Consider the following 12847-nt stretch of genomic DNA (forward strand, 5'->3'; position numbering starts at 1 on the left):
AAAGATATATTTTGACTCGCGTTATTGCAGTATGACAATGGTTAAAGCTAAACTAACCACATGTATTTATTTTTTTGTACTGATAAATTTCTTGCCACAAATTTTTTATATTGTATTTTGGTGCAATTTTACTTTTAACTTCATGACTTATTACAATGTTCTCAAGAACCTATTATTGTATTAGAGTTAATAGTTTATCAGTCAGCAAGGCAATGGCTGAAACAACAGTTTTGAAAACAATATCTCAAGAGACATTTGATGGCGTTGTACAAGAAAATATAGAAGAGTTTGAAATGCCTCCCGAAGAGGCACTATCAGATGCAATTCAGCAGTTTAAATCTCAGGTGCATTAATTGGTTTCATTGCAGATTTGTTTTTCTATTCTTGTTTTTGAACTTGATGACATGCGCAATTGTTTTTATTCAGGGGGTTAATATCAACATAATTATAAAAGAAGTTCCACAAGATGGGAAGCACAAAGTTATATCACTTATATTGTCTCTCTCAGATAAAGTAAAAGATGATAATTGGGAAAAAGGTAATTGATGTTAAAATATATGTTAACTGTTGATTTTCTCATCTTTATTCAACCACCGATTTATAATGATATCCAGTAATGATTGAGTTGAGATTCTGGATATCTTGTCTAACATCTTTTTAGTTTGGGCACAGATTCATTATGTACTCCTAACTGTGTTATAGTGGTTTGAGAAACAGGAGACAGGAACATTCATAAACTCAATTTGACTACCCTGAAATGGGTATATATGTTGCTGGTGATCGATAATTTTTTTTTCACTTTATACCTTTTTATGTCTTGTGTAAAACATGTTTCTCATCATTCTGGTCTTCCTAAACCTGTTACTTATTTTGTATGCTGAAAACACTAAGTTCATCAATTTATTCAGATTCAACAAAATTACTTTTACTGGAACTTGCTGATGAACTTTCACAGGATTTGTCGAAGAGATATCAAGCATGTAAAGCTACAAATGTGACAGATGTTTTGTTCCGGTGTTGCACTATGTCAACAGAAAAATCATGTCATCAGTTAGGTGTGTACGAAGTTTAAAGAAACTTGAACGAACGATTCTGTGTTAATAGCGACTTTTTATAACAGATACGTATTTTCACACTTTTTTTACAGAATCTTTCAAGGCATTCTCCGCACTTGTTAATGGACAGCCAGATGAAGCTACTAACGAACATATACAATTTTTCATTTCAAATTTACGAGGTGAGATTATGTAAATAAGTAAATAACAAAATTCATTCTTTTTCATTTTGAACACTTTGCAGTTTTTTTCTCAATTGCTATATTGGATAAATTGGTTGGTTTTTATTAACTCGTGCCTTTTTAGTATATTGTCTCATATAATATTACTATTCATCCCAAATATTGACTCCGAACATGCTGTTTGTCAACTTGTACAAGAATTTATAAGACTGAGCAAGCAATTGGATATTGATTTCGCATGAGTACACTTAATGTGAAAGCGACTTTCTCATTGTAGACTAAACAATTCTAGGAAATTCTATCAAATATTCATTCAGACAATTATGGTATTGTCTTCCATGACATCTTGGCACCATGAATCTGATTTATATGAAATATTCATATTTCCTGATATTATTATTTATTTTGAGCCAGTTTTATATTGTTAAACTATTTAGAAATGCAACAATGGGCGTCAACTCTCTTTTTAAATTGCAATTTCGATATTTAATACATTCTATAATGGTAATGTAAACTAAGCTGTAGCTTGTATAATCGAAAAGCATAGATACATCGTTCAAATTATAAATATTCATATATGAGAGAACATTTCATTAGTAATATCATGCCACGAGATATTATAATACATTTGCAATGTTATCTAAAGCTATATATTCACTGTATGATAAGTAGCTATTATGTAGCTAATGTAATATTCAATGATATTAATGAGTTGGCAAAACTTTATCATAGTTTAACTAACATTTGCTTCTAATTGCACAAATTTCACCAAATTCTCAGACACAAAATTTGAATTAGTGCTCTTGGGTTGATTTTAGGCATCGCTTGGTTGAATGATTTTCAGTTCCCATTTTTTCCCACTACCAAAACCATTCAAAGAATGTCTAATTTGTGGTGCAATGTTAAATGCTGTCTTAAGATTGAAATATTTTCTCCAATACAATTATGTCTAAATGTACTATTTAAAAATTGATAAATGAAATTTATGAACGATGTATTCCTTATTCAAGGCTTTATATTTCCAATTAACTCTTCCATATGCTTATTCTAATAGAATTGTTTCCGTTCAGAATGTCAATGTGCATCTACTGCTGAAGTGTTGTGTACTATTTTCATGCGAATCAGCACAATGCAAGAGATGAATAGGCAAGCTCTTGTAAAATGTGGAATAATTAATATCTTGATGCAGTCTATGGAAAAATTCATTGGTAAATGTGACTTATGTTATGTACAGACCCCTTTCTGTCAAACACTATGTCTCTTCAAACATAGGAAATGTCAATATTGCATAACGTTTCCTATTTGAATACCGGTACTTCGTTTGTAGTATGTACACATTATACCAATATTCTCTTTCCAATATGAGTACTGCGCAGCTTTAAAACCGTCACAGGCATTTGATTTTCCAGACACTAACTACTATATGTGGGTGTTATTTTAAATTGTGTTTTTCTCTCTTACCTGATGTCAGTTTTTATGAATCACAAAATAGGTTTTATCAAATTTGCATGCAATAACTGGGGTTATTTTAAGTTAAGAATTATGAAAATTGAACTAATTAAATTGATTGTCCATCCACATTTACTAAAATATTTTTTCTTTTTCAATAAATTTACTAGGCTTACATAAAATGTAGCATTGAAGCCCTCAGTAGGCCCAAAAACCTGTCTTGTTATCGATCTATTGCTTTTAACTTTGTAGATCATGTGAATGTGGTGCGAGAATGTTGTGAAGCATTGCGCGCACTTACATTAGATGACGACGTGAGAGTACCATTCGGCCAGTCACATGAGCATTCAAAACTAATGGTCACAGAGCATGATGGTCTCCAGAGATTTGTTAAAGCGTTAAAAGGTATGCAGATCACGTGGACTGTTAATTTAAAAATCTTTTTTCTTATAATTTACAGCCTTTTGGCTATGATGTATAAGTCATAACTCAACTTCTTATGCAATTTTTGTCTCTATAATCAGAACATCATTCTGATTCTACTATTGCAAAAGAAGTTACATCAACACTATCAAAGCTCATGGTGCGCAATGAATATTGTCAAGACTTTATCGATCTTCAAGGATTTGATGTTCTGAAGAATATGGTTATATGCCATACAAAAAATTCAGTAAGCCATTCATATATAGCACTTGTTATTTTTGTAAATAATACTCTTTCAGTTGAATTTGACTGACTTTATGATATTCATATCCAATTGAATTATCTTGTCCTCCTGACAATATAAAAACACTTGACAATAAAGAAAGTCCTATAGCAATATCTTACTGGCATATTTCTTCAGTCACGATTTGTATGATTTATTTCTCTATCGATAAGTCTTAGCACCTCATTTGAGGTATGATCAGGAAATAGCATTTCAGCGTGATGAGTCACATCTTCCTGTCAATATTCTGCATATTGTAAGCACCTGTAACTTTTCATGCCAGGTAAAAAAACAAAACAATTGAATACTTCAAATAATACTTTAATGCAGCATCATTAAACATATATCTATCAATTATTGTGTAATGAAATGATAGTAATGATAGATCGAATGCAATTATATTAAAAAAAAGTTGCGGACATTTATCATTTCGATGAAAATGATATGTGCCCAGAAAGCTTACTCGAATTTACATGTTCAAATCTAAAAAAGTGACTTACCGTAATAGTTGGCAGTAGTCGATCAATGGATACTCATGTCAAATACTGACAGATTGTAGTATTATTAATGGCAGTGATTATTTATTACCTTGGTATGGTTCATAATGAGTATGCCCTTAAATAAAATAAAGGCCACGTAGTATTAGGATATGATGGACAGTTCAAATGCATAAATTTGTTATCTGTGTTAATGTTAGGGTACCCGCTATATCAAACTGTGATAATTGTTTTTGAAAATGTTGCAGTTTGCGGTCAAATTCATGAACACAAATTTAAATCTGATTTACAAATTTTTGATTTTCTTGTTTAAAGGCTACTCTAGTTCTATGAACTTGACCAATTAGTCCCTATGCAGGTACTTGATGAAATTTGAGTTTGCAACTAGACTTCCGGCACCTCAATAGATAAGGAATGAATTAGTTTCCTGTTTGACTCGTCGATCCAGAACAAGTGATATATTGAAGCTGTCTGGATTTGTCAAATTTCTGTCACCCAGCAATACATAATTGAGAAAATCATTTATAGAAATTATAAAAATCAAATTAATGTTCCCGTCAAGGATATGTAAATTTAATCCAATCATTTCCCGTTTGAAAAAAATGAGATATTATTATTTGCCGTTAACAGACGCTTGAATACTTTAAAAACATAATATGATACCTAATGATGCTACCCTACCCATTACCGATTGACAACAAAATGAAAGTTGAGGTTTGTGGAGTTATTTAAATCAAACGAAACACTGCTTGAAATATAATACTGAATCTTTTTTTTCATTTGTGGTTGATGGTTTGTGCGCGGATTTGCTGGCGCTTCAGTGCCAGTGGTTTACGAAGTCAACTTCTACACTGATTGGGGATCTGACCTTGTTGAAAAAAAATGTAAAAACGCTTTCATTTCAGAACTGTACAACCGGCGTTTCACAGTCTGTATTTACAGTTTCTCTTGATGGCAAGGCGAACCTCGTGGACGGCTTGTTTTCACATGCTGCCGTGTTCGGTTTCGTGGAACGGGGGTGTGCTTTGGTTAGTTTTCATATTCACGCTGATTTGCACCCGACTTTTTCACACCACAACCACGTCATCATAATTAAAGTCTTCGCCAAGTCCTTTAGCCCATTCAGGCAATGGTTCTCCGTTACTATCGTATGCACCGTTGATTGTTGGTATGGTTGCTCTGGGATCTTTAATAACATTCCAGTCTGTATCCTGTATGGAGGAAGCGGAACTTCCACTCCCTATGTGGTATTTATCACTATGTGAGGAGCTCATAGCAGAATCTTTCCGTTCGTCTGCTCGTCGTTTTCTTTCCTCTTCCCATTTCATCTTCTGTTCCTCTCGCTTCAATTCTGCCTCAACTTCTTGCATTCTGGTCATTTTTCTTTGCACTAATGTATCCACCTTGGCGTAGTTTGGTTGCATATGTCTTGGCATTGTCACTGACTTATGCCCCAAGCTATTGTAATTGCTAGTAAAGGGCTTCGGGCCTTGTCGAGTTGTCCAAGTTTTTCGTTGAATTTCCGATTCTCCTGTTACTTCCCAAGCTTCCCTGAGCTTTGTTACTCCAGCTAAATTCTTTGGTTGCCACAGTAGATGTGCTCTAGGAGGAACACTAAGTGGTATTTCGTTCCCTCCATCATCTTGAGACATGATTGATATTTGAACAGACGCATTTTCGTTAGATTTCAACATGTGTACCTGAACGATAAGATGTGTCAAATGTATTTCGTGAGACCATCCAGTCTACCATTCTTTTCATATGCTTCTATGGGACAATAATGCTAATAGGATTGGTTCCTGTTCAGATTTTGAAAGTATTTGAAATGTTTCAAAGACAGAGAAATACGAGTCTATTGAATCAGCTATTCAAGACTATTCGAAGTTCCCAAATCGGGTAATAGCATACCTGGAAATCCACTATAACTGTAGCCCCATGAGCCCATATTGTCTCTGGTGGGATAACTACTTCGTAATTTGGTTCTATCGAGCAGATTTGTTCGTCTGTCGTTGTGATCTCGGACGCAATTACGGTCAGAGTTCTTTCGTAATTTACTGATACCGACAAATCAGCTTGTAATAATTCGCGTGCTGTATCTATTCTGTTACTTTCGTCGCATTCTCTCACAATATGAGGTAGATCATCGCATATACACACCTGAAAAAAAAAAGTTGAAAAAATTCTGATAATGCTCGAAGCACATGGGATTGCTTTTGAAACAGAATTAATCAACTCTGAGATATCGAAAGGTAGAGATGATGACGAGATTTCTCATTATTTAAATATAGAGTCGGTGTTCATAAAGGTATACTATTGTATATGATAGGTGAGACCAACTTGCCATGATTCAAATAAATTTTTCTGGTCTGTCATAATATGGATACAAAAATGTGAATGGTTTGAGTAACAATATTCAAATTTTGATATGTTGGAGTTACATAGCCACATAGTTGAATTTTTTTTAGTATATCTCGTGTTGGCCGTTAAAATCCCTATTATGTCTCAAACTAGATTTAATCTTGCCTCGTCAATGTATCATTATGCCGAAACAAACGATTTTAAACATATCCCGCCTTATTCTTGCGGTTAGTATCGTTATATTTCTGATTGACATAATAATCTAAACGTTTTCCCAACGTCAACATTGAGGTAACAAACGAAGAAAAGATTACTTTGTCTAGCACTCACCAAAACGATGTATCTTACTGTGGGTCCAATATATGTAGTCTTTTTGATTTATATTATCTGCAGTGCAAGTTTACTCACCCGGATCGTCTGTTCTTGCTTTTTGGCGTTGTTTAAATAAACGGAAGCGACCATACGTTTGATGCTAGAGTCATTTCCTATGAGTTGAAAGCAAGTGTAATCTTCTCTCATTGTTCTGATTTATTTTGTTGATAATTGATATTCTTGAACCATATATATTTTCTTCTAACTGATAGATTACTAAATAAAAATCTGAAAGGAAAATATATTATTTAATCAGCTTATTTTTCTCTGCTTTTCTGCAGTAAATTGAAGGTGTATTGTTCAAAAAATCCAATGCGTGGTATGAAAATAATCAAAACGTCTGTAATATTATGATTGATATGATATTCTTCACATCTTCTTTGCATTTGATTATGGATTTTCTAAATCCATTTTCAGAAAATATTTGCGGATAGGATAAATTTGATTTTGTTGATTCAGAGTCATCTTACATAGTGAAAAGATTTTTAATTCTACCAAATTCTCGTAACTAGATCATTTTGTTCGAATCAATTCTGTTACAATGTTAGACATGACTGCTGAAATAGTTGAAACTGAAGGTTACGATTACAGCCTTTTGGTTGCATGCTAGTGAGCAAGTGGGAATAATTAAATGGTCGTCTGACTCCGTGATATACACTTAAGCACGATATATTTTCAAACTAAAAGAATTTTGCTCTGGATATCGCGCGTGACAGGAAAACTCAGCGTTCATTATTGTTCTTCAGGCTAGGATTAAACAATCAATCAATTAATCATTTATTCACAAAAACTCCAGGCTTGTGAGCCAAATTCCGAAATAAGTTATTTGAAATGTTTTTCATTTAGGTTGCGCATTTGCGGATTTATTATGCCGATTATTCATTATACCATTACATTACTCATCAGTGACTGAAGGAAGCAAACGTTTACGCAATATTCACGTGAATTGACCCGGTCATGAAATGACTTGTAGGATTTCAAGGAGAAAGTGGTTTCTTAGCTATTGTCTAAGTATGAATAGTCATATAATAGCGTCTTTGTCAGTTTGTCGCACGAATCCAGTAAGCCACAAGCGCAAATCGGGCCTCATGTTGATTTATATATACATCATATGTGGTCGGGCTGATGTTTGGAATGGAAGTATACTCTCAAAATCGAGTCCCGACCTGTACATTAATAAAGAACTCATGACACGACCTGTCTTTGACTTTTTGAAAAGTAAAAAGGGTCTGGTATAAGACAAGGCATGGCCAACATTTACAATTACAGGGATGTTGACGAGCCATGTGGCAAACAATGACGTAACCTGAGTAGACATTGATAGAGGTGAATGAAACGAACATTCTGTTGCGTACATGTGGCAACAATTGTTCAAATTTGAGCGCGGGAAATAAGCAACGTGCACAATACCGTGCTGGTGTTTGAATTGTAGTTCAAAGAGTAAATAGCAGCATCAGCCAAACAGCTAACTGGTTGTTCCCTCCGATCCGCCTATGTATTATTACTCTCATCTCTCATGGTATATTTGTGTCCGATATTAAATTAACGTGCTCTATTAATTTTCCTATGACGTCAATCCAAGTTATACATTTGTATGAAGTAGTTGGGCACCATGCCACAGTTAGTTGACCTTAGTGAACATCATGGCAACGGGTTATTTCACATCATCGTTCCTACGTCGTTATGCTATATGTGCTCGTATTCTATTCCTAACACGCAATTCAAGTTGTTCTCGTTTTACATTGATTTTTTAGATTATATAATTATCTTCCCTCGTGCCCAAAATGAATTCAAAAATACTATCCTATGGAAGCATTCACTAAACCAGTGGTTCCCGATCTCTTTGACACATTCCTCCTTCCGCCTATTTTTCAGTTTCCCGCTCTCTTCTCACTACGCATTAAACCCCTCTTGCATTCATTATGCAATCTTTCATAGGATATTTGCTGGAGTTTGTGCAATCTGTACTCTGGCCTTTGTACTATATCACTTGTTTATAACGTTTGCATATATATGTGCATCACAATAATAGGAAACAAGTAAAAAATATTAGTACATGTGACTGATGCAAATACAAAGTAAAATTTCCTCCTCAGAAACTTTCAAATTCACTCCCCATTTTTCCAACGTTGCTTGAACCCTAAATTTCCATGTGTACTTTTTATCTTTCTTTCAACTGAACATAATTACGCTTCCTCTTCCCACTTCACGTCGCCTGAAACGTGGACTTTCCCTCATACCAGTCTGCTTTCTCAAGATTAAGACATACTTCTTTGATTTTGACAAGCATATAATCGCCACAAATATTAACTTCGTCTACGGAGCCCAAATTTTTCACGCTTGATTAGCAGTGCAACCACTTGTAATTCGCAGTTCGCAAAGTTTGTTCTTAGTACGATCACTCAACCTATAGTAATCCTTGCGAAAGCATCATGCCCAGTCATCCATTCACGAACTGAAGTGTTTTCCAGATTCGCCATACGCGTGCAAAGTATCCATTTGTATGGTTACGGTTTGTGGATTCCTACATAAGTCAGTTGTCTGCGAGAAAAGCACCCCTTGTTTTTCACTACCTCGGTATACTACATTTTTAAACACCCTTTTGTAATCAGTTTTTTCAATGAGAATTGTTGGGATATACATTGCTTTGGAGTAATTGCAAATTTGGACCTAAATACTTTCTATAGCACCTGCGTCTGTGCAATCTGCAAATGCCTGAAATTTTTACTAATTAATCCTCAATCGCTGTCTAATTGCTCATTTCCAGTTTATTTTAAACTGACAACTAGGTCGTATTTCGGAAGTTTGAAAATTCGAATTCTGAATTTCTTCCATCGTCGAACCTAATTAAGACTCTTCTTATGACTCTTTCCCTTCTGTATTTGTCATATATTTTCACTAATTAGCGTGGGAGATGAGTGACGGCTTCTAATAGCCGTGTTAATCCAATCACACTTAATCAGAGTATAATGTAGAATGGAATGTGATACCCTACTCCTGAAAAATCCAAAATAAATTTCAATGTATCATACAGGTGTATCATTGTGGTTTTGTCTTTCTGTGATAATGTGAAAAACATTTGAAAAATAAATTCAATACCAATATACTATCTTGAAGTCATCATATCGAAATTGACACCGACAATGTAACAACACGATTAACCAATTACATTATATTATTTCAACATCCGTTGAAAATAAATTCAATACTATAATACCAATATACTATCTTGAAGTCACCAAATCGAAATTGATACCGACAATGTAACAACACGATTAATCAATTGCATTATATTGTTTCAACTACCGTTCTCAACATCTATCCTGTAACATTGGTCATGCCCAAAAATCAATATATATATTTCATAATTGCCTGCGTAACATGTCTTTGACAAATAATTTTCTGGTCTCAAACTTGAGTCGCCAAATTTTTGAATCTAACAATAATGTACGCCACCCCTTCACTGAACTAAAACCATTTCCTATTCATAACAAGTGTTTGCCTTAAATATGCGAGCATATTACCTATATATAATTTCAGTCTAAATAAATGTCGGTAAATCATGTTTAACAGCAGCGTGTTCCTGTTTATATTAATGTAGTTAACATTAAATTCCATGTGATCGTTGTCGCTACTGTTTGCATCGAATATAAGTAAGATGTTTTACTGAAATAAGAGATGATCCAATTCGTTAGGGTCGCAAGCATGTCTTTGGCGTATAGATAAAATATGTCATACCAATACCAGTGATCTGAGTTTTGTATTATCCTCAGAATATTAGTATCGGTCGCACGCAAAGATTGATATTCCGCTGACGTAAAATAATAATCTAGCCCTTATTGTTACAGTATAAATATTGAGCGAACAAAATAAATAGTCCAGCAATAAGATTCTTGCCACTCATAATAACTAATATTGGCTATCATTAATGTACCGCTCTTCTATTTATACTTTCTCAAACTTGAGGCCTACACACATATTATTATACTTTGTTGACTTTCACTGACCCCTACTACGTTTCTGTTTTATAAAATAGTATGACCACTTGGTATTGTCACTTCCTATCAAATATTAAGCTGCCAGTAATCACTGTGCAGTAGCCTGGGGCTAATAAAGGCTCGAGTAAAAGTCAATTTACGAAACAAAACAGCGATTGCTTCTCCCGGCTTTACGACGATTTGGGCATCGTAAATCGGTTCGATTTTACGCTTCCTATTGTCAATAGATTAAAGAAATTTATGACTTTTTATTTTCTCAAATTAATTCGTTTGACAAGTTAGTACAATAAACGCACTAATTTAGCATGTGATCGGTTTTCATAAAAAAATGATGTACCATTCGTCATGAGCATTCTCTCGTATACACTAGAAAAACACATGAGAATTCGCCTCTAGTAAAGTTAGGCATAAAATTTATGGTATCCGTTCACACCAGTAGAAAATAGATCTTGACCACGCACAATGAGATGATGAATTTCAGCGACACTTCCGTACTTGTTAAGGATGTAGATCTTTTCTGCTAGTTTTATCATACACGCATACACAGATTATCACCAATATATACTTTTGAATCTCGTTTTGATAGTATCCACCCTTCATATTTCTCCCGTTATTACTGACAATTTGTTTTCGCCGACTAATATGAAAATGTACTCAATATTTGGCAGATTTTCTAGCCAGCTTACTAGCAATCGATCAGTCATCTTCAATGGCGAGTAATTAGCATTTCGCCGTTAATTAAATAGTTGTTTAATCCCCTAAAGTAGCAGGATGTATTATAACAGGAAAATTGTATACCAAATCTGTCTATATATATTCCCAATTTATTGAGTCAACTCGCCGTCATTAGAATCTAATCCGATATCTGTGAAAACGAATTTTCCAACAGAATAATGCTATGAATGCCATTACCGATAATTTTCTTTTTAAAATTCACCTTCCTTCTTAATTTTTGTTGTATTTTTCTTAAATATCTTACAGCGCAGCGAATTGCGACTTTCGTAATTTGTTATATTCTTTGAGAAGTGTGACATTACAATAAAAATCTGCCGACTTTCTTCCTCATTCTCGTATTGTTCTTACGATTATTACCTTCTCTAGTGTCTATACTAATCTGTATACTAATTCTTATTCTTCAATCAAAAAACTGTGATCTTTTAGTTCTACCTGCGCTACATTTTGGCTATCTTCACGTTTTTAAATGTTCGTCACAGCCAGTTATGTGGCTGTAGCTGATCGCTGTTTATTTTACGAAACTATCGTGGAGTTTTTGGCATTCTTGTGTACCTACGTAACTTATCCAGACCTGTTCTACGCCTCACCGACGTTGGCGCGATATTTTTAAAAGAAAATGATAGGTTTCGGAATTTTTTTGATTTTGAAATAGGTCGTCTGCAAATAAATGCAACCCATTCAAGCGTCGCATAGATACAAAGCAGATTCTCGTCTATCCCGTACGTAATCAGCCAATAAGTTGTTAATCATTTCAGCTGAATTGAATTTTCGTTTGATGAAATACCCCACTTACATCGTATTTTATCATTATATACGGTTCATTTCGCCTTTCTTCATGTGTGCTCAAATTGAAAAGACCCGTGTAATAATTTCCCATCTAAACAAGGGAATTTTTCATTCTGTGAGAACGCGGCAGCAGCATCGTTGCCGTAATTTTAGCGGTCGATGACAAGTTTGCAATCTATTATCTAGTTCAATCGCCTTATGTTCATTAAAAATCCAATCCAATTCAAACATTGCAGTTTTATAACATTACATAATGTACCATTTGCACCTTTCATGAAAGTATAAACATTACCTTGGTTTTGAAAAGGACGCCAATTTCCACCAATAAATTTAGAATGAATAATATACATCGTAATATGATTTCGAGTTTAATTAAATTCAAGACACAAACTTTTAAATCTGCCAGTGGAAGAAAAATGAGACAAATAGACCTTTTCTGCTTCGAAACGTTCAATAATTGCCGTACATGCCTCAGCTATTCTATCGAGATCTCTATTGACTGTGAGTCTTCACTTGTCTCAGTCTACCTGCGTCGTACTACGTGTTCGCATGTTGTGCATTCTATGCATAATTCACACTTTTGGTAAAACTGTTATCATTCTAATATGTTCATTCTTCATTGGGTTCCATGTCTGACTTGGCATATCTTATCAGTTATTACTGGTCCGAGTTAAAACAGCCCTTACATTGTCTCGATATGTAATTTTCA

The 12847-nt window shown here is 34.3% G+C and overlaps 2 protein-coding genes across 2 annotated transcripts in view; one reads left to right on the forward strand and one right to left on the reverse strand.

Annotated features, from left to right (window-relative positions):
• LOC120326471 (armadillo repeat-containing protein 6-like) overlaps positions 1-12847 on the forward strand; it is a 26367-nt gene continuing 13520 nt past the window's right edge. Inside the window, exons 1-7 of the mRNA XM_039392772.2 lie at positions 1-344; positions 427-538; positions 909-1055; positions 1148-1237; positions 2308-2445; positions 2939-3091; positions 3211-3356. Of these exons, the coding sequence (XP_039248706.2) occupies positions 156-344; positions 427-538; positions 909-1055; positions 1148-1237; positions 2308-2445; positions 2939-3091; positions 3211-3356 (975 nt within the window). The 5' untranslated portion in view covers positions 1-155. The remainder of the gene's footprint in view (positions 345-426; positions 539-908; positions 1056-1147; positions 1238-2307; positions 2446-2938; positions 3092-3210; positions 3357-12847) is intronic.
• LOC120326473 (uncharacterized) lies at positions 3441-6856 on the reverse strand. The gene is made up of 3 exons (XM_039392775.2): positions 6656-6856; positions 5798-6046; positions 3441-5589 (listed from the first exon to the last, which is right to left on the reverse strand). Exons 1-3 carry the CDS (start codon positions 6764-6766, stop codon positions 4957-4959), a joined length of 993 nt encoding a protein of 330 aa, XP_039248709.2. The 5' UTR covers positions 6767-6856; the 3' UTR covers positions 3441-4956.

The sequence above is a fragment of the Styela clava genome, chromosome 4, assembly GCF_964204865.1.
Source record: "Styela clava chromosome 4, kaStyClav1.hap1.2, whole genome shotgun sequence".
Lineage (NCBI taxonomy): Eukaryota > Metazoa > Chordata > Ascidiacea > Stolidobranchia > Styelidae > Styela > Styela clava.